At 42.0% G+C, this 23,978-nt stretch overlaps 2 protein-coding genes across 2 annotated transcripts in view; one reads left to right on the forward strand and one right to left on the reverse strand.

Annotated features, from left to right (window-relative positions):
- Positions 1–19,299, forward strand: part of PDE8B (phosphodiesterase 8B) — a 266,892-nt gene extending 247,593 nt beyond the window's left edge. The window contains exons 14-22 of the mRNA XM_066273617.1: positions 888–1,052; positions 4,370–4,415; positions 4,844–4,979; positions 5,888–6,086; positions 10,830–11,047; positions 13,086–13,206; positions 15,627–15,794; positions 18,025–18,154; positions 19,115–19,299. Of these exons, the coding sequence (XP_066129714.1) occupies positions 888–1,052; positions 4,370–4,415; positions 4,844–4,979; positions 5,888–6,086; positions 10,830–11,047; positions 13,086–13,206; positions 15,627–15,761 (1,020 nt within the window). The 3' untranslated portion in view covers positions 15,762–15,794; positions 18,025–18,154; positions 19,115–19,299. The remainder of the gene's footprint in view (positions 1–887; positions 1,053–4,369; positions 4,416–4,843; positions 4,980–5,887; positions 6,087–10,829; positions 11,048–13,085; positions 13,207–15,626; positions 15,795–18,024; positions 18,155–19,114) is intronic.
- A 1,760-nt stretch (positions 19,300–21,059) lies between these two features.
- WDR41 (WD repeat domain 41) overlaps positions 21,060–23,978 on the reverse strand; it is a 59,821-nt gene continuing 56,902 nt past the window's right edge. Inside the window, exon 13 of the mRNA XM_066273618.1 lies at positions 21,060–23,166. Within this exon, the coding sequence (XP_066129715.1) occupies positions 23,014–23,166 (153 nt within the window). The 3' untranslated portion in view covers positions 21,060–23,013. The remainder of the gene's footprint in view (positions 23,167–23,978) is intronic.

Consider the following 23,978-nt stretch of genomic DNA (forward strand, 5'->3'; position numbering starts at 1 on the left):
CAAGGTCACTGGCTTAAGCAAGGGGTCACTCGGTCTGCTGTAGCCCCCAGTCAAGGCACAAATGAGAAATCAATCAATGAACAACTAAGGATCCGCAACGAAAGAATTGATGTTTCTTATCTCTCTCCCTTCCTGTCTGTCTTTCCCTATCTGTCCCTCTCTCTGACTCTCTGTCTCTGCCACAAAAAAATTGTAATATTTTATATTGTAATTATGCTAACATGCCTATTAATTTTTAATAATAATTGTAAGAAAAAAGTACTCATTTAGATACAAATACATCACATCACACCCAATGGATCAACTCTGCATTGATCGAATATGGACATTTAGAGATTAGTCTTCCAATATCAAAAAGGAGGACATGTAGGAGGACAGTTTTTGAGGGAGGACAGAACTTACAAAGGAAGGACTATCCTCCCTAAAGGACGATTGGTCACATTAATGTCAAGTCAGGTAGGCATTGAATACACAAGTCTGAAGGTCAAAAAGTTATGGGCTGGTATGTAAATTTGATAGTCCTTGTTCTACGGAGGGCATATGCCCTAAGTCGGAGGGCATATGTCCTAAGTCATGGCAATGGAAGTGCTGACCTCTGGAAGGCCTGTGAAGTGAGAGAAAGGCCCAGCACCGGTCTCTGAGAAATTGGCCCTGCAGGAGAGGGCTGGAGGAGGAAGCTCAGCAGTGGGCTTGAGAAATGTAGTCAGTGAGCTAGGAGAAAGGCCCAGTGGGGGGTTAACCAGCACTCTCAGTCAGCAGGGAGTGCAGTGGGGAAGCCACTGGTCACTCAGAACAATGGGTTAGCATCTGATTTCTTTCGGATTCCAAGTATATATATGGGAAGTAAAATCCTAACGTCTTCAAATTTTCTTTCTTTACTTCCTTAGGTTATAAATATAATCAATGCAGCCCAAGAAAACAGCCCCGTCACAGTAGCAGAAGCCTTGGACAGAGTTTTAGAAATTTTACGGACCACAGAACTATACTCCCCTCAGCTGGGTACCAAAGATGAAGATCCTCATACCAGTGATCTTGTTGGAGGCCTGATGACTGTGAGTGATGAGAAAAATTCAGAAATGCCAGGGACACAGCATTAAGTGTACTCCAGAGTGCATATGATGTGTAACATGCCACTGTTACCTGTAACAGCAAAAATACCTGATATGGATGAACATCAGCATAACCAGAAGGACCTGCATCAAAATTAATGTGTGTGGTGTTAGGCAAGGGATTCTGACTGACCATAGCAATGGGAGACAGTCCCTCAGAATTCATACTACAGAAAGGAGTTGCCTGACCTGTGGTGGCCCAGTAGATAAAACGTTGACCTGGAATGCTGAGGTCACCAGTTTGAAACCCCAGGCTTGCCTGGTCAAGGCACATATGGGAGTTGATGCTTCCTGTCCCCCCCCCTTCTCTCTCTCTCTCCTATCTAAATATGAATAAAAATAAATTAAAAAAAAAAGGAATTAATATGCAGGTGGTTGAGGGCAGAATGTGTACAGTGGAGCCGTATTTCCTTCTCCCCTTGACCTGGGACAGTACTGGATTGAGGCTGTGGCTATGTTTCCTTGAACCTCAGCTCTTTATGTGATTAATTGAAAGTTTTTACTTTGCAGCAGTAGCTTTCAAAATCTTAGCTGTAGAGTCCTTTCTTTAAATGAAAGCTTCTATGGAAGTTTCCTTTATAATCAGAAAACGGAGAGTTGAGCTGTTCTGCCTTGGAGGGGGTGGGGATGAGGAGCCGCCCCCGCCAACACTGGAACACTATTGTTTGCAACCACCAACACTAGCTGATTTCAAAGGCTCATCCTGTTCTAGTGTTTTGCTGTATTTGACTGTAATCATCATCTATCAGCAAGTGAAGAAAAAGAAGAAAATTCAAATTATTCATTTGTGCTTATCAGAAGCTGAAACTGGAAGAATTCTTTGGGCAAAAATCTAAGTCCAAAAGTAATCTATAAGTTTTATTTTAAAGCCTGTTGTGGGGAGAGAAGATGGCAGCGGAGTAGGCGGATGCACAGACACCCAGCTCTCAACACCAAACTGGAATACAAATCAATTTAGAAAAAATCAGCATGAAAAACCAACACTGAACTGCAAGAACAGCTCTCAAAAACCAAGGAGCAAAGAGGAAGCCACAATAATCCTGGTAAGGAGTGCCTGAATCTCCTCTGCTTACAGGAAGGGAAGGAGGGGGGTGAGGCTGAGAGCCCAGAGAGGATTTCACAGAGGAAAAAGAGCAGAAACTACTGCTCACAGCCACTTACCTGGCGACCAGGGAGCAAGGTGGGTTGAAAAGACCAGCTTATCTCCCAAGTGGAAAAGACAGGGAGAGGGACAGACTGTGAGGGGCTAAGGTATGCAAGAAACAAAATAAAAAAGCTGACTCATTCGTGCTGGAGGCGGCCATAGCTGGGGGAGGGACTGAACCTTTCACAAAACAGAGCTGAAGTGCTTCCGGATCAGAGATCTCCGGACATCTATCCAGCTCCAATCAGCACAACAAGACACAGCTGAAAACAAGAAGTGGGGAGGAGGGGCAGTAACTCAGGTCTCCATGGAGATCTGAGATACACCTCCCCCTACTGAAGCTGAGAGAAAAAACCCTGCCCCCAGTGAGATTAGTTGGAGGAAGAGACCTTCAGCGTCTCGGGTTACACCCACAGCATTCCTGGATACAGTTTCAAGGAAGCCCCCTGCTGAGATCAGTTAACAAGACTATCACCTGTTAAGAAAACAAACAAATCAAGACTTCAAAGCTGCCCAAATCCGAAAGTGGATTACAAATAATAGCTGATACCAACCCACGAAGACCTAAAAATAACACAACTGAAAACTGGAGGCAGACAACACCAAGCCTAGACTCAATCAACTCTACAAATAAAAAAAAAAGAAGATGATGAGAAAACAAAGGAGTGCAATCCAAATGAAACCACAAGAGACACTTTCGAGAGATGAACTGAGTGATATGGAAATAATCAAACTTCCAGATGCGGAGTTCAAAATAATGATTGTAAGGATGCTTAGGGATCTTAGAACAACAATGGAGGGGGAGTTTGAAAACCTAAATAAAGAAATAGCAAGTATAAAAAAGAATCAGTTGGAGACGACAAATACAATATCAGAAATAAAGACCACAATGGAAGGAATTAAAAACAGGATAGATAGAGCAGAGGATCGAATCAGCGAGTTAGAAGACAACTGGAATGAAGACATGAAAGCAGAGAAGAAAAGAGAAAAAAGACTCAAAAAGTCAGAGGAAACTCTTAGAGAGCTCTGTGACAACATGAAGAGAAATAACATCCGCATCATAGGGGTTCCTGAAGAAGAAGAAAAGCCTGTTGTCTCGCCCTGCCACCAAATGCTGAGTGTTGTTCTGTTCCTACGAAAGGTCTCTCTGAGGGACCTCTTCCTTTCCTTCCCGGGCTGGCCTTGGCCCCACCATCCCAGGCAAAGAAGAAACAGAGGAGTCCCCTGCGATATCTGCCTTAGAGGCAGGACAGCTGTGGTCATTGTTGAATTAGCTTTTATTCAGTTGTAAAAATTGTCCTTGGCCTAAAGATCCAACCTGTGACTTCAGGGGAGCCCATCATTAATACTCTAAACCTTAGAACACAATTTTTGGGGTTACAAATAATTATAAATTATACAATTATAAAAAATCTAAAAAATGTAGGTACTCAGGGATAGAAGATGAAGGGAAGGAAACAGATGCAAGAACATCTCAGGACTAGTTCAAGTTCAAAAGCCTCGTAAATGGCCAAACATTGAAATTCTAACACTACCTATGCTGTCCCCCCAAAGATCTCAAATCCTGAAACCTTTCTTTTAAAGGCTAGCAGCAATGCTCTGGTTGCAAAACAGAAAATACAGTTGGAAAAATATAATTTAGATATTAGTAAAAACTTTTTAAGGCTTACATTAAGGAATTCCCAAATGTGGCTTATGACTTTGGCTCTCTAATAAGTAAATCAAATAACACAGACCCTATGAGGGTAAGTAGGGTCCCTTCAAAATTGCATGCATAGAAACTGAAGCAATTTGACTTCTTTGATTTCACTAATGTAGCTTTAAAATGCAAGAAGAGAAAGGTGACGTGAGAATAGGACCCCTTCAAGGCTCAGATGTGAGACCTGAATAAAGCCATTCCCACTTCATTCTCAGCTCCCTGTCTTCTGTGGCTAATCGCCAAGGAAGGGAGACTATCCTGTGTCCTGTAGCTATTGTTCTGATTTAGTTTTGAACTTCAGCTTGGAGTTCCAGATTGACTGTGTTATTCAAGATTCAACTCTCTTTGGCTAAAGAAATGAGAAAAGTGATGCCAGCATGGAAAGCATGCCTCTAATAGCATCTTTCTTTGTTCCAGGATGCCTTGAGAAGGTTGTCGGGAAATGAGTATGTGTTCACTAAGAGTAAGTTGTCATCTATCCACTTACTACTTATAACCTGTCTCCAGGTTGTGCATTCCCCAGGGTGGTGATTATTTGGGGGGAGGGAGAGGACCTTGGTGTTACTTCCTGTTGGTGTTTTTGGAGTTTAAGCATCTCTATGGTCTACATTTAATTTGTTCTCCTAATTAAAATTATTTCTCTGAACACTGTCAGAATAAGAATTGCAAGTCTCTATACATTTAAACAGACACTTAAACTGAATTATTTTTTCTATTTGGGGACCTTGAAATTTAGTAATGTAAGAGAAGAACTCTGAAGGGAAAATCTTTCTATCCTTAAAAGTTCAAGACTTTCTTTTTATAGTAGCAGCCAGAAGATGATGACAGATGCTCAAGGGCACTTAAGATTCCACAATTAACCAGCCTCCCCCACCCCATCTGTTTGTTCAGACATGCACCAGAGTCACAGTCACCTTGCAATGCCAATAACCATCAATGATGTCCCCCCTTGTATCACTCAATTACTTGATAATGAGGAAAGTTGGGAGTTCAACATCTTTGAGTTGGAAGCTGTTACACATAAAAGGTATGTGGCTTTTCTGGCTGCCAGCAGGGCCTTCCCCTTCTTGAGCAAATGACCACGCTCAAGACTTCCCCATCTGAAAATTTTGAGAGACATGAGTCCTTGCCACAAGAGACCTCACAGGTGGTGCCTTCCTTTCCAGGCTGAAGGAGTCTCAAATTATTGTAGCAGAGACTGTGGCTCCTGAGTGAGCTCCTTTACGGAGAGAGAGTATTAGTAGGTAAGAGGTAAGATCACCATGATGATGACACAGGATGAGGAAATACTGAGTCCTTTTTAGATCTACATAGGTCATCCTTTGTGCTGAGCCAAGAGTTCTAAGTATTCTCAGCCCCAAACTTGTTGAAGACCCCACCTTACAAAATGAGTATGAGAGCACTATAGACTTTTCTTTTAATTCATCCTCTAGGCAGGAAAAGGGTTAGATAACTCAGCTATAGCAGGAGAAGGCTATTTCTTCCAGGGGTGTTAATTGGGATGTGAAAGCCTCTCAGCTGTAGGTAGGTAACATAACTCAATGATACGACTTTGCTGACTCCACACAAGCCATTCTTTTTGTCCTTGGGCTCAGTAACTTCCTCAGGGGAAGCACAAAGCTTATGTGGAAGTGGAGAGGGAGAGGATCTATCAGGGACCTTTCTTGCTTGTTAGAGCCAATGAGGGCATATGACTTAGAGCTAATCTGGAAATCATTTGGATTGACTGCCATTAAGCACCTACCTGTAAAGAGGTACTGTAGCTAGTGAGGAAATTTTCTATCTCCTTCTAATTGGGGAAGAAGATCTTTTTGGGACCCTGGGCATGTGGAATAAGCATCAGAAGAAACATGCCTCTATTCCCCAGTATCATCAAAGGAAGCAGTTTCTGGAGCAGTGAATACAATGAATCAGGCTTGTTTTCCTGTTTTCCAGGCCATTGGTTTACCTGGGCTTAAAAGTCTTTTCACGGTTCGGAGTGTGTGAATTTTTACGCTGTTCTGAAACTACTCTTCGGGCCTGGCTGCAAGTGATTGAAGCCAATTACCATTCCTCCAATTCGTACCACAACTCCACCCATGCCGCCGACGTCCTGCATGCCACCGCCTTCTTCCTTGGAAAGGAAAGAGTGAAGGTAGAATTTTTATGTCAGGATCTAGTTACCTGCCTAGATTGAAGATCCAAGAATTCAATCTTTATACATATACTAGGCAAATAGCTATTTTGAAACCAATTTTACATTTATTTTTCTTTTGGCTATCAAATTGCCAGGTCGTTTGGTGTTGTAAAGGCATAGCCTTTTCTCCTAGCTCTCCCCTCCCGCAGATGCCCAAAATAATGACTTATGTCAAAATAGAGGGTCCTTTACATGCCTGGCTGATCCATGAACCCTTTCTCCAAGTGTTCACTAGGAACCCTTTGTGATACTGGATTAGAGGACAGAATTCAATTATTATAGCAAATGGTTACTACGTCCAGAGGTTAAGTTTAATATCAGAATTTGACCATTGGTATATTATAATCCAGATAATAATTGTACTGATTTGCATACATATTTGTGTATATTCTGTAGGTGTGAATATGATATCTGCACATTAAGGACTGTTGTGCAATTCTGAAGAGTCCCATATCCCTTGTCTCACTTAGAAGTCAATAATGTCACATGCCTGACCAGGCAGTGGCACAGTAGATAGAGTATTGACCTGGAATGCTGAAGACCCAGGTTTGAAACCCCGAGGTCATTGACTTGAGTGCGTGTTCACCGGCTTGAGTGTAGAGTTACTGGCTTGAGCATGGGATCATACATGACTCCATGGTCACTGGCTTGAGCCCAAAGTTTGCTGGCTTGAGCAAAGGGTCACTGGCACAACTGGAGTCCCCCAGTCAAGGCACATATGAGAAAGCAATCAATGAACAACCAAAGTGCCACAACAACAAGTTGATGCTTCTCATCTCTCTCCCTTCCTGTCTGTCTCTCAAACAAACAAACAAACAAACAAAATAGACTGTCACATACAGGTGCTGATCTATAGGGCAGCCTGTGTACACCCCGCATACAGCTGGCAAGGGACACTCATCTTCCTTCCTTCCCCACTGTCATTTGTGCAATGAAGCTTGTAATTCTTTTCCTACAATTAAAACTGAAGCTTAGATTAGAGATACCCTGGGAGAAGTACTGTATAGGGACTGAAATTCACATCAATCTGCAAATGCCTGGCATTAGATCTTTTTTTTTTTTTTTAGCATTAAGGTCCTGGTACTTAAAGAGAAATGGTTGTGGGGCAGGTACAAGGAACAGGAATGGCACCAAAATGGGGAGGGGGTATATCCTTCTTAGGTATTCACTTTCATCAGCAAGAAAGCAAAGAATGTGTTCCAAGAATGATGCTTTTGAAGGTTTGTGTCTCCTACTTTAGGAAAAGGGGTTATCATAGGTGATACTGGCCTGTTTCTATAGCACCTTTCTTTTTGGAGCTAAGCCACTTCTAGATTCCTATTCCAGGTTGACATCCCTTCATTTTACACAGCATAGATATTACACAGCTGAGGTCACACTCTGCTAGCTGAGGGCAGGACTGAAGGCATTAACTCCAGGATGAAAATGATCGATAGCTACTGTGGTTTTCAGTTAAAGATGAACCTCTCTTTGGCAGAACCATTCTAGAAAAATGTAGATTAAATGCTTGATAAATTAGGGAATGCTTACTCATACTGTCTCCCTTAATCTCCCCTAAAATAATAATTTTTGTTTAAATTGTATGTTCTGCTAATGCGTTCAGACTCTGGGTGAATTTCTCAAGTAGCAGCAATAGAAACAAGTCTCAGACTAGATACACTTATAATTCAAAAGACATTTTCTAACTCTGGCAATCCATGACAGAGAATCCAAAAATTTAGAACTGCAAGGAGCCTTGGAGATGGGCTGGAAGGGGTTCCTGAGCTGTTTAGTCAGCAGCCCACGGTCACTGGTTAGTTCACGTGAGGGTCTTCTAGTGGGATTTACTCCTGAGGCCTCTTCCAAAAGACCTGCTGCCACTGAAGGAGTCGGGAAAATGTGTTCTTACCAAATTCCCATGTCATCTGCACCCCTAATTCCTTTATGCAACAGGCTAGAATTCTTTTTTGTGTGTGACAGAGACAGAGAGGGACAGATAGGGACAGACAGGAAGGGAGAGAGATGAGAAACATCAATTCTTTGCTGCGGCACCTTAGTTGTTCATTGATTGCTTTCTCATACGTGCCCTGACCAGGGGGCTACAGCAGAGTGAGAGATGCCTTGCTCGAGCCAGCGACCTTGGGTCCAAGCTGGTGAGCTTTTGCTCAAACCAAATGAGCCTGCACTGAAGCTGGCGACCTCAGGGTTTCAAATCTGGGTCCTCCGCATCCCAGTCCAACGCTCTATCCACTGTGCCACCGCCTGGTCAGGCAAGGCTAAAATTCTTAATATCACATAACAGAGCACATCTTCAATCCAGCTATGCAGATAACATGTGCAGAGTTGGCATCCCCCTTCAATTTGTTATGGACCCTCACCTCTCCCACTCTTGCCAGTTCCCCAGCACAACTGTAAGGCTAGCCAGCATTCTTTTGTTATTCTCCTGGTGTAAGTAACTGTTTACCCGAGATAGGCAACTGTAAAGATGATCTAGAAGGGAGTCTATTCTAGCCAGTCTGCCTCATATGATCCAAATCGTTTCCTGCTGGTCAAAGAAGGGGACAAAATATGCAGAACTCTCTGCACCTCCAAGGGTTTGGAGTTTTTCCTGTTGTGGGTCTAGTGGAGGAGTTTTCTTCCACAGACAGCCCACTGCACATACTGGTGAGAAGGCCCAGTCCTACTGCCACCCACCCCATTTCCTATCGGACATTACACTGTTAGACAGTGCCCACCAGCACTGCAGGAAAGGCGCATTGTTGGTACCATTTTGTAAGAGTACCAGGTCTAAATCAGTGTAAGCTGGAAGGAGAGGCCTGGCTCCCCTACTGCTATTTGTGTAGTCTCCTGCAGATACATGAATCTAGTTCACTGGAGAATTTTAACATTGGCCTCACACTCCAAGCAAGATGGAACCTGCTCTAAGTGCACTAGCTGAGGGCCCCATGGGTCCGCACCGCAGAAGTAGAATCAGTGAGAGTGGAGCACAGGCTGGGGCAGCTCTGCACTGCAGGTGACCATGGCCTCTCCTGACCAGCAGCAGAAAGGGACCAGGAAGTTTGCTGGCTCTGAGCATTATCGAATCAATCTCTGAAAAGATCTTGAAAGAGTAGCACTGACTGCTGTCCCTGTTCAGGAAACAGCGTGTGTGGACGGAGCCGAGCCGGGACTCCCATAAGCCCCAAGCCGGGCCTGGCAGTGTTAGTGGAAACGGCTCCCTTCTGGTAGGGAGAGCTTTCAGGGCTGAGCTTCAGATCACTCTTACCTGTTAGTATTTTAGTCATTTTTCTTCCCATAGCCTGAGAGCAACTTGGGAATAGCAAATATTATACTATGCCCAGCTCTCCAGCCTCATTTTGGGGATTACCTTTCCTCTCATTCACTGCCTTTCAGTGATACTCTATTTCTTAAATAAACCACTTTTTATGTTTCACCTCGAGTATCATGTAGGCTGATCTTTCTCTCTGGACTTCTCTCCCTTGCCACTTTGCCTACATTAATTCCTGCTTATCCATCCTTCAGGCTGCAGCATAAAAACCGCTTAGAGAAGCCATCCCCGCCCACCCTCTGGGCCTGCATTATCCAATATAGTAGCGATTAGCCACATGTGGCTATTAACATTGAACTAAAATTAAATAAAATGAAAAATTCAGTTCTTCAGTTATACTGAAGTGTCACATTTCAGGTGTCCAGTAGCCACACTGGACAGCACAGAGTTAGACACCATCACCATGGAAACTGGAATGCACAATGCTGCCCTAAACTATAGCAGGCCTTGCGGTTATACGCTCGAAGCATCCGTGACTTCTTTCTTAGCATATATCACAATAAGTTACTTTTATTTGTGTGCTTTTTTGTTTTATTTTCTCATTTTCCTAGTTTGTGCCTTCACCAACAATTACCAATTCCTTTAGTGCAGAGACACCAGTACAATTCACCACTGTAGCCCCAGGACTCTGCCTGGCAGCTGGGCACCCAGTAAGCATCCAATTAATGGTTATCAGATGAATTCATAAAGGACAGTGTCTCTTACAGAACAGTAGCCCATTTGATAACTACCTTCTAAGGCTATGAGCTGAGAACATTTGTATCCCCTGATCCTCTGGTTTGTGATAATTATATAGAAGCTTTAGAGAGAGGGTTTCTCCTTTTGCCTTTACTGCCTGCTATTCTAGGGCTAATAGCAAAAGCCCCCTTCACCTCAGTTTTCCTTGGAAATTCTTCTCACCCTTGATCCTCTAATACTGCTTGGTTCTAATCCTTTTACCTTTGTGTGAAGAGTTGTGTTGTATCTGTGCCATATACTGCCATACTCTCAAAGAATCTTTTCAGAAGTATGCAAATGAGTACTATCTGTGATCACAGGCCCCTTTCTGCTCTGTCCATTTATGGAAGAGACTGATGGCAATACCACACGACAGGTATTTGAAAAGGCCCATTTTGCTCCTTCCTGCAGAACTGGAGTGAATGGCCTCTGGGGGAAAACTTTAGGTATCCATTATGTCCCTCTAGATAATTCACAGCACAGCAAGGTGATGCCATGTGTCCTAGACAGCCTCTCAGCTTCTAGGAAGTCAGAGAAGGCTTCTGAAGTCAGAATGGGCTGAGGAAACCATTCTTATGATTACAACTCCCCAGGCCTGTTCCCTCCTGACAGACAAGGATGAGTAAAGCTCTTCTACATCCAGTGGGGTAATGCTCAGCCTTGCCTCCTGACCCTAGGGAAGCCTCGATCGGCTGGACAAGGTGGCAGCACTGATTGCTGCCACAGTTCACGACGTGAATCACCCGGGAAGGACCAACTCTTTCCTCTGCAACGCAGGCAGTGAACTTGCTGTGCTCTACAATGACATCGCTGTCTTGGAGAGTCACCACACAGCCCTGGCCTTCCAGTTGACAGTCAAGGACAGCAAATGCAACATTTTCAAGAACATTGACAGGTTGGTTGTACTTGAGCTCCTGTGCTCAGGATTGTGAAGTATAAGTAGGCTACTCAGTTTCCCTCACTTCTCCAAGTCCTTAGTTTCCTCTTAGGGAAAAGGAGAAGGGGAAGTGAGAATAGTTGTACTATTGTATCGTATAGTAAAACAGTAATCTTGCCTTTATAATTTTAATTGTACTTTCCAGACTTTCATCTTTTAAAATCTCATTGTCTTCAATGAGTTCATGAAAATGTTTTATACACTGTACTTCTACAAATATTGATTGTATTACTAATAAGTATAGATATTTTTGCCCCCCTGGGAAGACATCCTATCTTTTGTGTAACAAAAGAACAATGTATCCTTCCCTCTTTCCCCAGCTCAACTTTTGGCTACTTAAAACCCTAACTCACGAGGGGATGGTGTTCTACAGGTAGGTCCCAGCAGGGCTGCTGAGCCAAAGGCTGCAGTGGGTTTCCCCACCGTAGGCCCCTCCGGGGAGAGCTGGCCAGATGACACTGACAGGAGCAACTCTTTTTCCTGCCGCAGCCCCGCCCACGGGCAGTTCATTTCCCCCGAAAGCGCCAGGCTGGGGTGCAGCGTTAGGGAGAGGGCAGTGTATATATAGGGGGCTCAGAGCTCACTCAGGCCCCAAGGCTTACCTACCAGCATGAACCTATAGCTTGGTTTCTAGAAATATGGAGACCAGTTATCCTACCTTCAACTTAAGTTTCATCAGTATCAAGGATTGTTTCTAAAACTGTCACAGAAAGAATTCTTTCCATAAGCCAATTTTATTCAGCTCCTCATTCTGGCTCTTTAAGTCATAGAAACTGGACAGTAATTTTGGGAATGGCTGCTGCTTCATCCATTACAACTTCTATCTAATTGTAATTTAGAGAATTGCTTATTAATGAGAATACATTCTTCTATACTAATGAATACATCCTTCCAATGCCATCATCAAAAGAAATAATAATTATCTACCTTATAGGACATTTGGTCCTGTCCAAAGTATGCATGGTGACATGTGATCCACACTAAAAGGTCATTGAAATATGGTCCTGTCCAAAATGTGCATAGCTAATATAAATCCTGCTCTTCTGTAATATTCAAACCCTGACCCAATTACCCAACCCCATGTGCCATGACCAGTTAAGTTACCAATGCAAAAAGTGTTATTGGCAACAGCCATAAGACAATTATTAGATCAATAAAAGTGGGTTTTTTTTATGTATTCCTAAAAGCCTAATAAATATTATGGGATGTCTGAACCCAGGGATGTTTCAAAGTGAAAGCCTCTTGGACAGGACTAAATGCCCACTGGTCATTCCCTGCACTCAGAATCACTATGTTGCACTGAATGCAGTAAAGGTGCTTGGCCAAGTGCCTATCATGTGACAGGGACATTTTTTTTGTTTGTTTTTGTTTTGTTTTTGTATTTTCCCAAAGTGAGAAACTTGGGGGGAGGCAGACAGACAGACTCCCACATGCACTCGACCGGGATACACCCAGCATGCCTACCAGGGGGTGATGCTCTGCCCATCTGGGGTGTTGCGCTGCAGCCAGACATTCTGGCACCTGAGGGGGAGGCCATGGAGCTGTCCTCAGCACCCGGGCCAACTTTGCTCCAATGGAGCCTTGGCTGCAGGAGGGGAAGAGAGAGACAGAGAGAAAGGAAAGGAAGGAAAGGGGAAGGGTGGAGAAGCAGATGGGCGCTTCTCCTGTGTACCCTGGCTGGGAATTGAACCCCCGACTTCCACACACTGTGCTGACGCTCTATTGCTAAGCCAGTCGGCCAGGGCTGGTACTTTTTAAATATATATTAATAAATCGTATGAGGAAGAGTCACTTGTCACTGGGGAAAATGGAAGTGCCAACAAGTCCTGGTTTACTGCAAGATGAGCAAGTAAACTTTTTTTCTGATCTGCACTCATTTCTTAACTCTGTGTCCCCAGCTTCCTTCTTGATTGTGGGAAGTGTGGTGAAATAGTAGCAGAAAGTTCTAATTCAGGACATGATGTCAACAAGGCCCTTTGTCTTCCGGTTATTTTAGGAACCATTATCGAACACTGCGCCAGGCTATTATTGACATGGTTTTAGCAACAGAGATGACAAAACACTTTGAACATGTGAACAAATTTGTGAATAGCATCAACAAGCCAATGGCAGCTGAGGTAAGCATCTCCTATGAAGTAAGATACATCAGAATATATTTCCATTAAAGCCTACTCTGGCCTCAAAGCATTTTCTCTCTCTTGAATGCAGGGTGGTTTTGTGCTTAAAGTTGGTAAAAGAAAAAAAGGGGGGGGCTAAAAGCACTGGCCACCTCTTTTCCTTGGGGCAAGCATAGATTGACAGTATCCACAGCAAATCCAACCTTCTATAAAGGCCTGAGATAAAATCAGTGGTGGCAAAGGGAGGTAGATCCAAAGAGTTTGATGGAAGGAGCTTGCAGACAGGACACTAGCATAAATAGTGCTATTTTAGGGGACCTAAGCCCTTTCTAATTCTGTTCTTTGAGCTATTGGAAGATCTCAAAGTTGGATGTTTTAAAGAGCGATATTCCTGCTGGTTTGTGTATCAGTACTTAGAAACTTTATATATAGTCAAATGTGGAGTAGTTACAAACAAAAGCATAAGTTGTTTTGCCTCTAAAATTTACTGCTGTATTTTGGACCTGCATTAACATCCCTACAGAGTTTGGGGAACATGCATAGAAAATTCACATCTCATTTAAAATGAGATTAACTTCTCTCTTGAAACCATAAAGCTGTTTATAGTCGATGAAGTTAGAAAAGCCTTTTGCTAATTCCTGTTGAGCAGGAGAGGCTACATATGTGGACAGATGATGGACGACTTAAAGGTAACATGACAATAAGACTGTCTGTGTAGGACCCATCATGTGACCAGCCTGGATGGAGGGACACTGTCCACTTCACCTGTGTTCTGCCATCCCCCAGGGACTCCACAGCACAATGCCAGGGCCCTCTCCTTCCACAGAGGACTTCTGGAGCAAGGATTGGGGATTTAAAAGGGAAAAATTATAGAGAATCATACAATTTAGAGTTGGAAAGGTCATTTATCCAAGCAAGCCCCCAACTCTATACTGAGATTTATTACTTACCACAGTAACCATAGTAAACAGTATCTTCCCAGTGGTAAGTAGTCAAAACAGCAACCTTCAGAACATAATTCTGCCCACTGATGGGTCTAATAAGTAGGTCCAGTCTCAAACAAAACAAACAAAACCCTTAAATGTTATAGTCTTTCAGCTTGGCAGAGCTGTAGAGAGCTAATTAACTGTTTTCACACAATCAATTCAGTGGTGTCTTTGAAGGTAGAGAATAGCAATCAATCTTCTAGACTGTGTAACTGGTGTGTTGCTACATTTATGTAAGCCTACTTACTCATGGACCTGGCACTTGGCTTAAAGTGATTGATATACATCACTAGGTATGCACTAGTGTACAGCCAGTCTTTTATTTAATTTAATTTATTTATTTATTTGTATTTTTCTGAAGTTGGAAACAGGATGGCAGTCAGGCAGACTCCTACATGCGCTCGACCAGAATCCACCCGGCATGCCCACCAGGAGGCGATGCTCTGCCCATCTGGGGAGCTGCTCTGTTGCAACCAGAGCCATTTAGCACCTGAGGCAGAGGCCACAGAGCCATCCTCAGCGCCCAGGCCAACTTTGCTCCATTGGAGCCTTGGCTGCGGGAGGGGAAGAGAGAGACAGAGAGGAAGGAGAGGGGGGGGGTGGAGAAGCAGATGGGCGCTTCTCCTGTGTGTCCTGGCCGGGAATTGAACCTGGGACTTCTGCACGCCAGGCCGACGCTCTACCACTGAGACAACCGGCCAGGACCTGTACAGCCAGTCTTTTAAAACATGCTGAACACACCTGTTTCTGCCATGGCCTACCTGCTGCTCCTAGACCTCTAAAGCTTATAACGGTTCTACTTCCTACTACCCACTCAGAAGAGTAGCCAGGAAAGTATGAGTGGACATATGCCTTAAGAGAGAGAAGAAGAAGGAAGAGGAGGAGGAGGAGGAGGAGAGGGAGGGAGGGACAGAGGGAGGGATAGGTGGAGGAGGTGGATGAGTAGGGGTGAGACAGAAGGTCACAAGAGAGAGGGAACTGGTAGGTAGGTATAAGTAGGAAGAGATGAAGAAGCAATTGAAGAGTCACATGTATGTGTTATTTCCCCATCTTTAATGGATTAAAAAATAAAGTTCTGCTTTTACACATTTCCTGATAAAACTGGGACAAAAGATCTCCTTCTTTAAGATTACATACCAAATTACTAAACCAAAGCTGCTTATTAGCAGTCCCCTCTGGGAAGAGGATGGAGGTGAAGAAGTGGATGGGTGGTGACAGAAACTTGGACCCTTTACACTCTTAAGTTTTTGTATTGCTTGAGGTGTTATTTTTTTAAACGTGTTACATTATGGGACTAATAACAGGAGAATCCCCTTCCCTGAGTCATAGTCATGCCTTAGTATGCCCAAGTGATCACCATCTAATGTCCAGTCATTTAGCCCTTGTGGCTAAACCATCATCCTGACCCGCCCCTCATCTGACAATGTTTTCCAGACTGAGGGCAGTGGCTGTGAGGGCAGCCCCATCGGGAAGAACTTTCCTGAGAATCAAACCCTGATCAAGCGCATGCTGATTAAGTGTGCCGACGTGGCCAACCCGTGCCGCCCCCTGGACCTGTGCATCGAATGAGCCGGGAGGGTCTCTGAGGAGTACTTCGCCCAGGTGCGTGGCCTCTGTCGGGGAGCTCTACTTGTCTTCTGGGAATGGCCCCTTGTCACTGAACTCTGGGGATTCTCATTATCAATTAGTGCATGACTCTTCCCTGGAAGGAATTGGCTCACCCCTGCCTGGACTACATCTCTGGCTCCCTTAAGACTGATGTGGCTGGTCACTGAGAAAAGCTTTTCTAGGGGAAAAAGAATAGACAGCCTTTGGAGATACCTTTTCACCCTCAAATTGTTAGATTCTGCACTTCTACAAAAACTGGGGAAATCATCCATCCATTCCCTAGATTATTATGGGGTTATTATGATACATTATGGGGAACACAGACATTATTAAGCAATACAGACATAAGTCATGGGCAGCTCACAATATAGTAGAAGAGAGATGGAGAAATAGGTCCACACATTCGTTTTTAAAAAATCTCTAAAGGAGGTATATGTTGAGCACTATGAGAGTTCAGATTTTTTTCCCCTAGATAAAAGAGGGGCTTTGTGGAAATGGTGGTAGAGGTTCCTTGTTTTTGTTTTGTTTTGTTTGATTTTTAAGAAATAGAAATGTAGAAGAAAGGACTTTCTGGGAGAACAAAGTGTTACAAGCAAAGTTACTAAGGAGAAAACCCACAAGTTTTATATAGGAGGGCAGCAACATCTAGTTTACTTTGGCAGTATGAGGAAGAGTTAGAGGAGAAAATTCCAGAAAATAGTAGACTGCAAGATGCCATTTAAATACAGGCCTACTTCCACAGCAGAGGCTATAAGGACTGATGTGTATACATTTGGCAGAAAGATAAACAGGAAAGTAGTACCTACAAATAATGCACTGGGGGGGGGGGCTGTATACATGCTGGAATGCACTTCTGAGGTGCAATTAGTAAATAGCTGATGATGTCTGAAAGGGCCCGTGGCAGGAAAGGCCAGCTGAGGACCCATTAAGTTAACTGCAGCTTTCAAGGCTGGGAAGAGAGGCCCTGAATTTAGGAAAAGTAAGACAGGCAGTTCTGGGCTTGCCAGAAAGAAGAGGAGGGAAAAAGAAACACCCAACTACTGCTTGAACAACAGTGGCTATTTTAAGGCTGCCGCTCAACTGACCTGAAGTGAGCACGCTGAGCCAGAGCTGGTGGGAGGCTCTGAAATGGGCTTCCCAGGACGCAGAGAGGACTTGACATCCTAGTCCTAGTCATTCTCAAAGTAAGTGATGGAAAATAGGAAAGAACCACTTTAAATCCTTTAACGTAAGCTCCTGTTTAGGTCTCTTTTTCCCAAAAAGGAATGTACTACTGTTCACAAGCCACTGTGATCTAAAAATCAAGTTACAAGTGAGGCATCTGATCAGCTAGCCTCTAGCTCAACACACCACCAGGAAATGTGAATCTTAATGTTCAGCTCAATGAATTACAACTATACGCATCTAGACATACAACTCCAATGTACAAAATACTCAAGATTCTCACACTCCTTGAGCGTACTACATAATACCCATATCTGATACTTGATCATGGTTGGTCATTCTTTTGAGTAAAAATAAGTGTTCCATAAAAATAAAAAAAAAGGCTAGTTCAGCTGAATTGCATACATACATTTCCTCAAGACAACCAACATCATCTGGCACAGCACAGGGCTTTCTGTGCACTTCCCATTTTTGTCATACAGAATATTAAAGACGTATACTCAAAGATCCAAACTCAGTAAGACTAATACTTCTTACTGCTTCAATAAAGATGTTCTTAAGTGAAACTGGCTTTCTTTTTAAACTGCATGCATGCAGCAGTAAATAATACAATGACTAGTGATACAGTTTGCTGCCAGTTCCCTGATTCATTCTGAAGGATCAGCAGTTTTACCCATCATTGCTTCTGTACCCTCAGTGTAAATGTCAATTAGTATATTTGTGCTACTATTTAGTGTTACTAGTATTACTTTGAAAATAGTCTTGACCTGGCAATAATGAAAATATATCTCAGAAAAGTGGGTATGAACCCTGAAATGACCAATGCTTCAGGAGGGCTGTGGTATAGCATGAGAGACTTGAGAATCAGAAGACCTGAATTTAGTTATTGCCATCTCTTCAGGTAGTTGGCTTATATAAGCCCCAGAACCTTGTTGAACCTGTTTCTTCACATATACAATTGAATGGTGACCCATTTCCACAGGGTTGTTCTGAGAAACTAGATCATACTGTAACAGTTCCTTGTGTATGCTGCAGCCTATGACAGTGCTGTATCTTACAGACCGATGAAGAGAAGAGACAGGGTCTACCCGTGGTGATGCCAGTGTTTGACCGGAACACCTGCAGCATTCCCAAGTCACAGATCTCCTTCATCGACTACTTCATAACAGACATGTTTGATGCTTGGGATGGTAAGATAATTCCTGTTCTATCATCCACACAAAATATTTATCCTTTATAATGATTACCTTCAACAACATAGAGGTATAAATGGAATGTTATTTTTTTTAAAAAAAGGGGTTTCTGACCAGGTATGGTGGGTATGTGTGCGCTTTCTGTGTTTCTAGCACCTGACATGAATGTTGTGCACAAAAGACTCAATGGATGTTTGATATATTGATAAACAAGTCTTTATCTCTTCCAAATCTTACCGCAGTTTTATTCTATCACCAGAAGTTTAGGAAGAAAACAAAATACATTAAAAGTCTACTCTGGCCCTGGCCGGTTGGCTCAGCGGTAGAGTGTCAGCCTAGTGTGCGGAGGACCCGGGTTCGATTCCCGGCCAGGGCACACAGGAGAAGCGCCCATTTGCTTCTCCACTCCTCCGCCGCGCTTTCCTCTCTGTCTCTCTCTTCTCCTCCCGCAGCCAAGGCTCCATTGGAGCAAGGATGGCCCGGGCGCTGGGGATGGCTCCTTGGCCTCTGCCCCAGGCGCTAGAGTGGCTCTGGTCGCAACATGGCGACGCCCAGGATGGGCAGAGCATCGCCCCCTGGTGGGCAGAGTGTCACCCCTGGTGGGCGTGCCGGGTGGATCCCGGTCGGGTGCACGCGGGAGTCTGTCTGACTGTCTCTCCCTATTTCCAGCTTCAGAAAAATGAAAAGAAAAAAAAAAAATAATAAAAGTCTACTCTGAATCCCAGATTCTTTTGGTAATGGCTTTTCAATTTCTAATTAAAAGGACCTGTTTGTATTTCAGAAACTAGTACTTAATAACTTATCCTTCTGATGCTGTGTATTCACTTGCAGCCTAAGGCCTAACCTGGGGTACTTCTCTAGTTCTGATCCCAAATTTGTCCCACAGAGTCCCAGCCTTATAAGTGCTCCTGGGATCTAACTTAACAGGCTTCTTCTGATTCTTTTATGTCCTTTCAGCCTTTGCACACCTGCCAGCCCTGATGCAGCACTTGGCCAATAACTACAAACACTGGAAGACATTAGATGGCCTGAAGTGCAGAAGTCTAAGGCTTCCATCTGACAGCTGAAGTCAAGACGGGGAGAAGGGGGCCTCTTACCTGCAAAGGGCATGGTGAATCACAGCAGTATAAATGAGAGGCTTTCCTTTGTAATGAAAAAAGTATAGGTCAAAGAGCTAACATTTAATATTTGACCTTGAATCATTTAAGCCCCAAATTTCACAGAAAGTTATGTTCTGTGAAGAAAAATATCTTCCTTATACAATCACTTAGCAACAGACAAAATCCTTTGCCCTGCTGTCATCCTCTGTGCCCTCGTCAACCGTGGAGCTGAATGACTAGCAGGACACAAGCAGCAAAGACTTGGTGCCTCTGTGCCCACTCCCTGGGCGATGACCTAGTAGCTCAGCTGGTCACATCTTACCACAGAAGCCACCATCACTGTCCAGCTTGACTGTTTTCCTCAAGAGAATCTAAGGAAAAAAACTATACAAAATGAGCAAAACAACTGGGACCAAGTTATTAATAAACTGGTTAACTTCACTGCCTCCATGGCTAAGTGGTTCTTCTGACAGATGGCATGACATCTGAGTTAGAACACAGCCTAGGCCTGGTGAGTGCCTTCTGTAGGCTGGTAACAGCAGCCAGTGTAGCTAAAATGCATTCAACTTAACAGAAAGCCCCCCCTGATGGGGAAAGGAGTGACAGTTTTGTTTTAGGGGACTCTGTGACATTCCCATATTTCCGGTTAACAGAGGCAATCACAAGGCATAAAAGCCATTAAATCTGAATGCCCTTGGACAAGCTTTTTTTAAAAAAGAAAAAATTTATATATATTTTATTTCATAAAATTTTTATGAAAGCGCCTGACCTGTGGTGGCGCAGTGGATAAAGCGTCAACCTGGAAGCACTGAGGTTGCCGGTCCAAAACCCTGGGCTTGCCTGGTCAAGGCACATATGGGAGTTGATGCTTCCTGCTCCTCTCTCTCTCTCTCTCTCTCTCTCTCTCTCTCCCTTCTTTATAATGAATAAATAAAATCTTAAAAAAAAATTTTTATGAAAGCAATCAATTTTCTGGATATAAGTCAATCGTGTGTTGTACCATGTATCATCTATACGTATATATTTGGGGAGGGATGGGGAAGTTTCAAGGTTCAGAGGTTTTTAACCTATCTATATTTGCGATCATGCCATTTTCCTTTAATGATGTAAAAAAATTGCAAGATATGTAAATATGTCAGAAAATAGACATATGGGGAAACAGTAAGTACTATTAGTTGTTTGCTAAAAGTTGTTGTGCTTTAGAAAAAGCACAAGTGCATATTTTTATACAGCTCTTTTCACAACTTTCTGTGATCTACATGAAGTCAGACTTGAAATTTTCCTTTCTCTTTTACCAACTCAACTCTTCTCTATTTATTATAAATATTAAAAACTCAGTAAACAAAGTATCTTCATTTGTCTTTTAAATTCTCTGTACTCCATGCGATATTTTTAAGATGTATCAACAGAGACTGAATTAATTGAATCAGTAGTTACGTTTTTTCGAACAAAAATTGGAATGCAGAACACTTGGGATTAATATCATATATGGGAAGAAAAAAATGACTTATCACTACATAATGTGCCAATGTTTTTTTCTATTTTGTAGCAAAAAATGGAAATGTATATGAAAATCCCATGCAAAGAAATGTATCTACATTATTTTTGTTAGTTGGTAAGAGAACTTGCTTGGTCAAGACAGCAGTTAGCTTTGTATTGTAATGTTGCATTATATAAATGTGATGAAAATGTTTTTGTGAAGTACTCTACTTGTAACTAAATTCCTACAGCCATTTTTCATTTCCAACAACTGTTTTTATTTTACCTCTTCTTTGGCCTAGAATTTTCACAATTTCAAAATATCAGTTCAATGTCCTTTATTTCATCAGTCATATACTTTGTTCACAGAACACATTAAATTTGGGATGTCAGAATCCCACTTTAAGGAGCTAAATAATTTGCCTATGTTTCAGAAGCTTACTTGAGGTGTGGACAATCTTTTCCTGACCATCTCTTTCAGTTCCATTTGGCAAGTAAGAAACATTTATCAGATGTCTCACATTTTCTATATGAATGTTACTCAGTGGAATGTCCAATTAATTTCATATTAACTTAAATGCTTTAAGATTGCCAGGCACTAAAGCTTCAGCATAGCTCTGCACCTTACTAAATGTTTTCCTCCAAATAGTCATTTTATTAGAAATATAGTCTTTCAGATGGTATGTGTATTAGGTGGGTATTAACTATTATAATTGCCTCTTATCCTGAGTTGTTTACTAAAACATTCTGTGTTGAGGGGAGCTATATTAATTTAGGGAAATGCAATACTAATAGAGAGAGAAGTCATGTTATTACTACTACTTAGAAGAAATAGTTAGAAAACACTGTTACCTGGACCAAAATGACCCTATAGTTTAACTCATTCTTTACTTCCAATTTAAGATTTTCAAATTTGCCTGCCTTCAGTCAGGACTGGTTAGTCTTGTGGGTAAAGAGCAAGTATCACCAGTTCAGTCAGAACTCACTCCACCTGAGGAAGATAAAGGAAAGGGATGATACAATGTGACCAAGTTTAGAGTCATGATTGTGTTATGAATAATACAACCAGAAAATGAGGTAATAAGGTACGCTACATAGTGTTACTTGCAAATAATAGCATTGAAAAAACACTAAGATAGAAAAAAAATGCACATAATACATGTTGACCTCAATTCTAACCGTATACTTCTAAATCAGGGTATTCATGAAAGCAAAAACCAAGTCCAGTGAATGAGTTAGAGACTTCCCTCTAGATATAGTATATAGTTTCTCATGGCAAAGCTGAAATCGGAGATAGAGGTTTATATGCAAAAAACAACTTTACAAACTCATGACCTAATATAAAATTTCTGAAGAGAAGAGTAGCTAGTAACAAAGTCCATCTATAGAGGAAAATTAAAAGCCTAACAATGATTCTGAGATATTTAATCAAACTGATCAACAACCTGATTCATTCAGACCAGAATGCGTGTCTTCCCAGTGTTGGGATACCAAGCATGCTCCAGTTTCAGTATGTTAGATTAGAGAGCTGACTGTGCCACTTCTCAAATATGCCACACAAACAACTTTCTGGCTAAAAGGGAGTACTAATTTTCCTAGTCATAGTCTCCGACCCAGTAATAAAGGTAACAAGTTTTAATATATTTCACCATTATAAGCTATTTTCATTAAAAATGAAAAGAAATGGCTGATCATTTTGGTTTTCCTCATATGGTAGTCATAGAAACCTTTACCTCTGATTCCAGCCTCTAAGATTTCTTTTTAAAGCCGCTTAGAGATGGTAAAGGAATAGAGCTAACAAATGCAAGCAAGGCCTTACCTCCCTGGGAAACTATACACAAATTTTTTTAAAAATCTAACGATGAGTAAGCATTTAATTAAAGGTAATATATACTAAACAAAGATATTTTGAGTACAATGTTCATTAACCATAAATTCATAATTTCTGGTGCAAAAGTTTTTTTAAAGCATAGAAATTTTTAAAATGTCTGTAAGGACACTATGGTATAACTTAATTCTGTATCAACAGATATTTGTACTGTGATCTGAAACTCACTGCTACAATACTTGTGGCACATTCTTTAGTGGGTGTACTCACACCTAGGAAGCAGCTTGTTGCTCATGTGCATGCCCACAAAATTCAATCAGAATTTTATAAAGTACAAGGAAAAACACCACATTACACATTGAAGTGATTAATATGCTAATGGTTTTTTTTAGAGAACTGCCCTCTATATGATGTTCAAGGTTGATGTACATGTATTCCAAATTCTTACACTAGACAGCAAGATATAAGTCACCATGGTCCTCTAATTTTTGAAATAATTTTAAACTACGCAATCCAGATTCTCGTTCTCCATTTTTCCACAAAATAATGAGATGATCAGCAGAGCAAGTTACTAGTCCATGATCTTCAAAGTATAGACACATCTGTAAAGAGATGGGAAACTACTGAGTATAGGAACTTCAAGGAAAAGTGGCCAAATGAGACCAACACGTGTGCTTGTAAGATGTGTACTTTGGAGACGTATTTGGATCTGAACGTAAACCTCCACATTATTTTCCATGAGAAATTTTATTTTTAAGTGTTGATAATAGTCACATGCGAATATATAAATACTAAAAATATAAATACTACCAGGGATAGTCAAACTTTTTATAAAAACCACCCACTTTTGCAGTGCTGGTCAACCTAGTCCCTACCGTTTCAACTTTCATGGTGGGGGTAGCAGAGCAACCAAATGGTGCCGCAATTGGCCCACTATGAAAGCTGGAATGACCTCTAGTGGGCAGTAGGGACTAGGCTGACCAGCACTGCAAAAGTGGGCGGTGGTTTTTATAAAAAGTTTGACTACCCCTGTTAAGACCAATATCTATTATTTTAATAATCAGAACTTTAATATTGCTCAATTACAGAACTATAATAGCTGTTTTTATAATGTGCATGAATTCCCAAAGTATCTTCTGAATTTTACCATATTGTTCTTCAAATATTAGTTTTAGGATTTTGTCTATAAGTCATGCCAGACCTATTAATCATTTAAACTTGCCTCATTTATACACAAATGGCTACCAAATAAATAATAAGGTAAACATTGGCTTCAGATCTGTAAGTAAAAGGCAATAAACTCCATCCATAAGCATTTACGGAGTGTCATCTTTATGACACTCCATAATAGGATAGTATATACAGCCCCTATCCTCAAGAAGGTTCTAATTCAATTGTAAAAATCAAATCATAG

Source organism: Saccopteryx bilineata, chromosome 4, assembly GCF_036850765.1.
Source record: "Saccopteryx bilineata isolate mSacBil1 chromosome 4, mSacBil1_pri_phased_curated, whole genome shotgun sequence".
NCBI classification, from domain to species: domain Eukaryota; kingdom Metazoa; phylum Chordata; class Mammalia; order Chiroptera; family Emballonuridae; genus Saccopteryx; species Saccopteryx bilineata.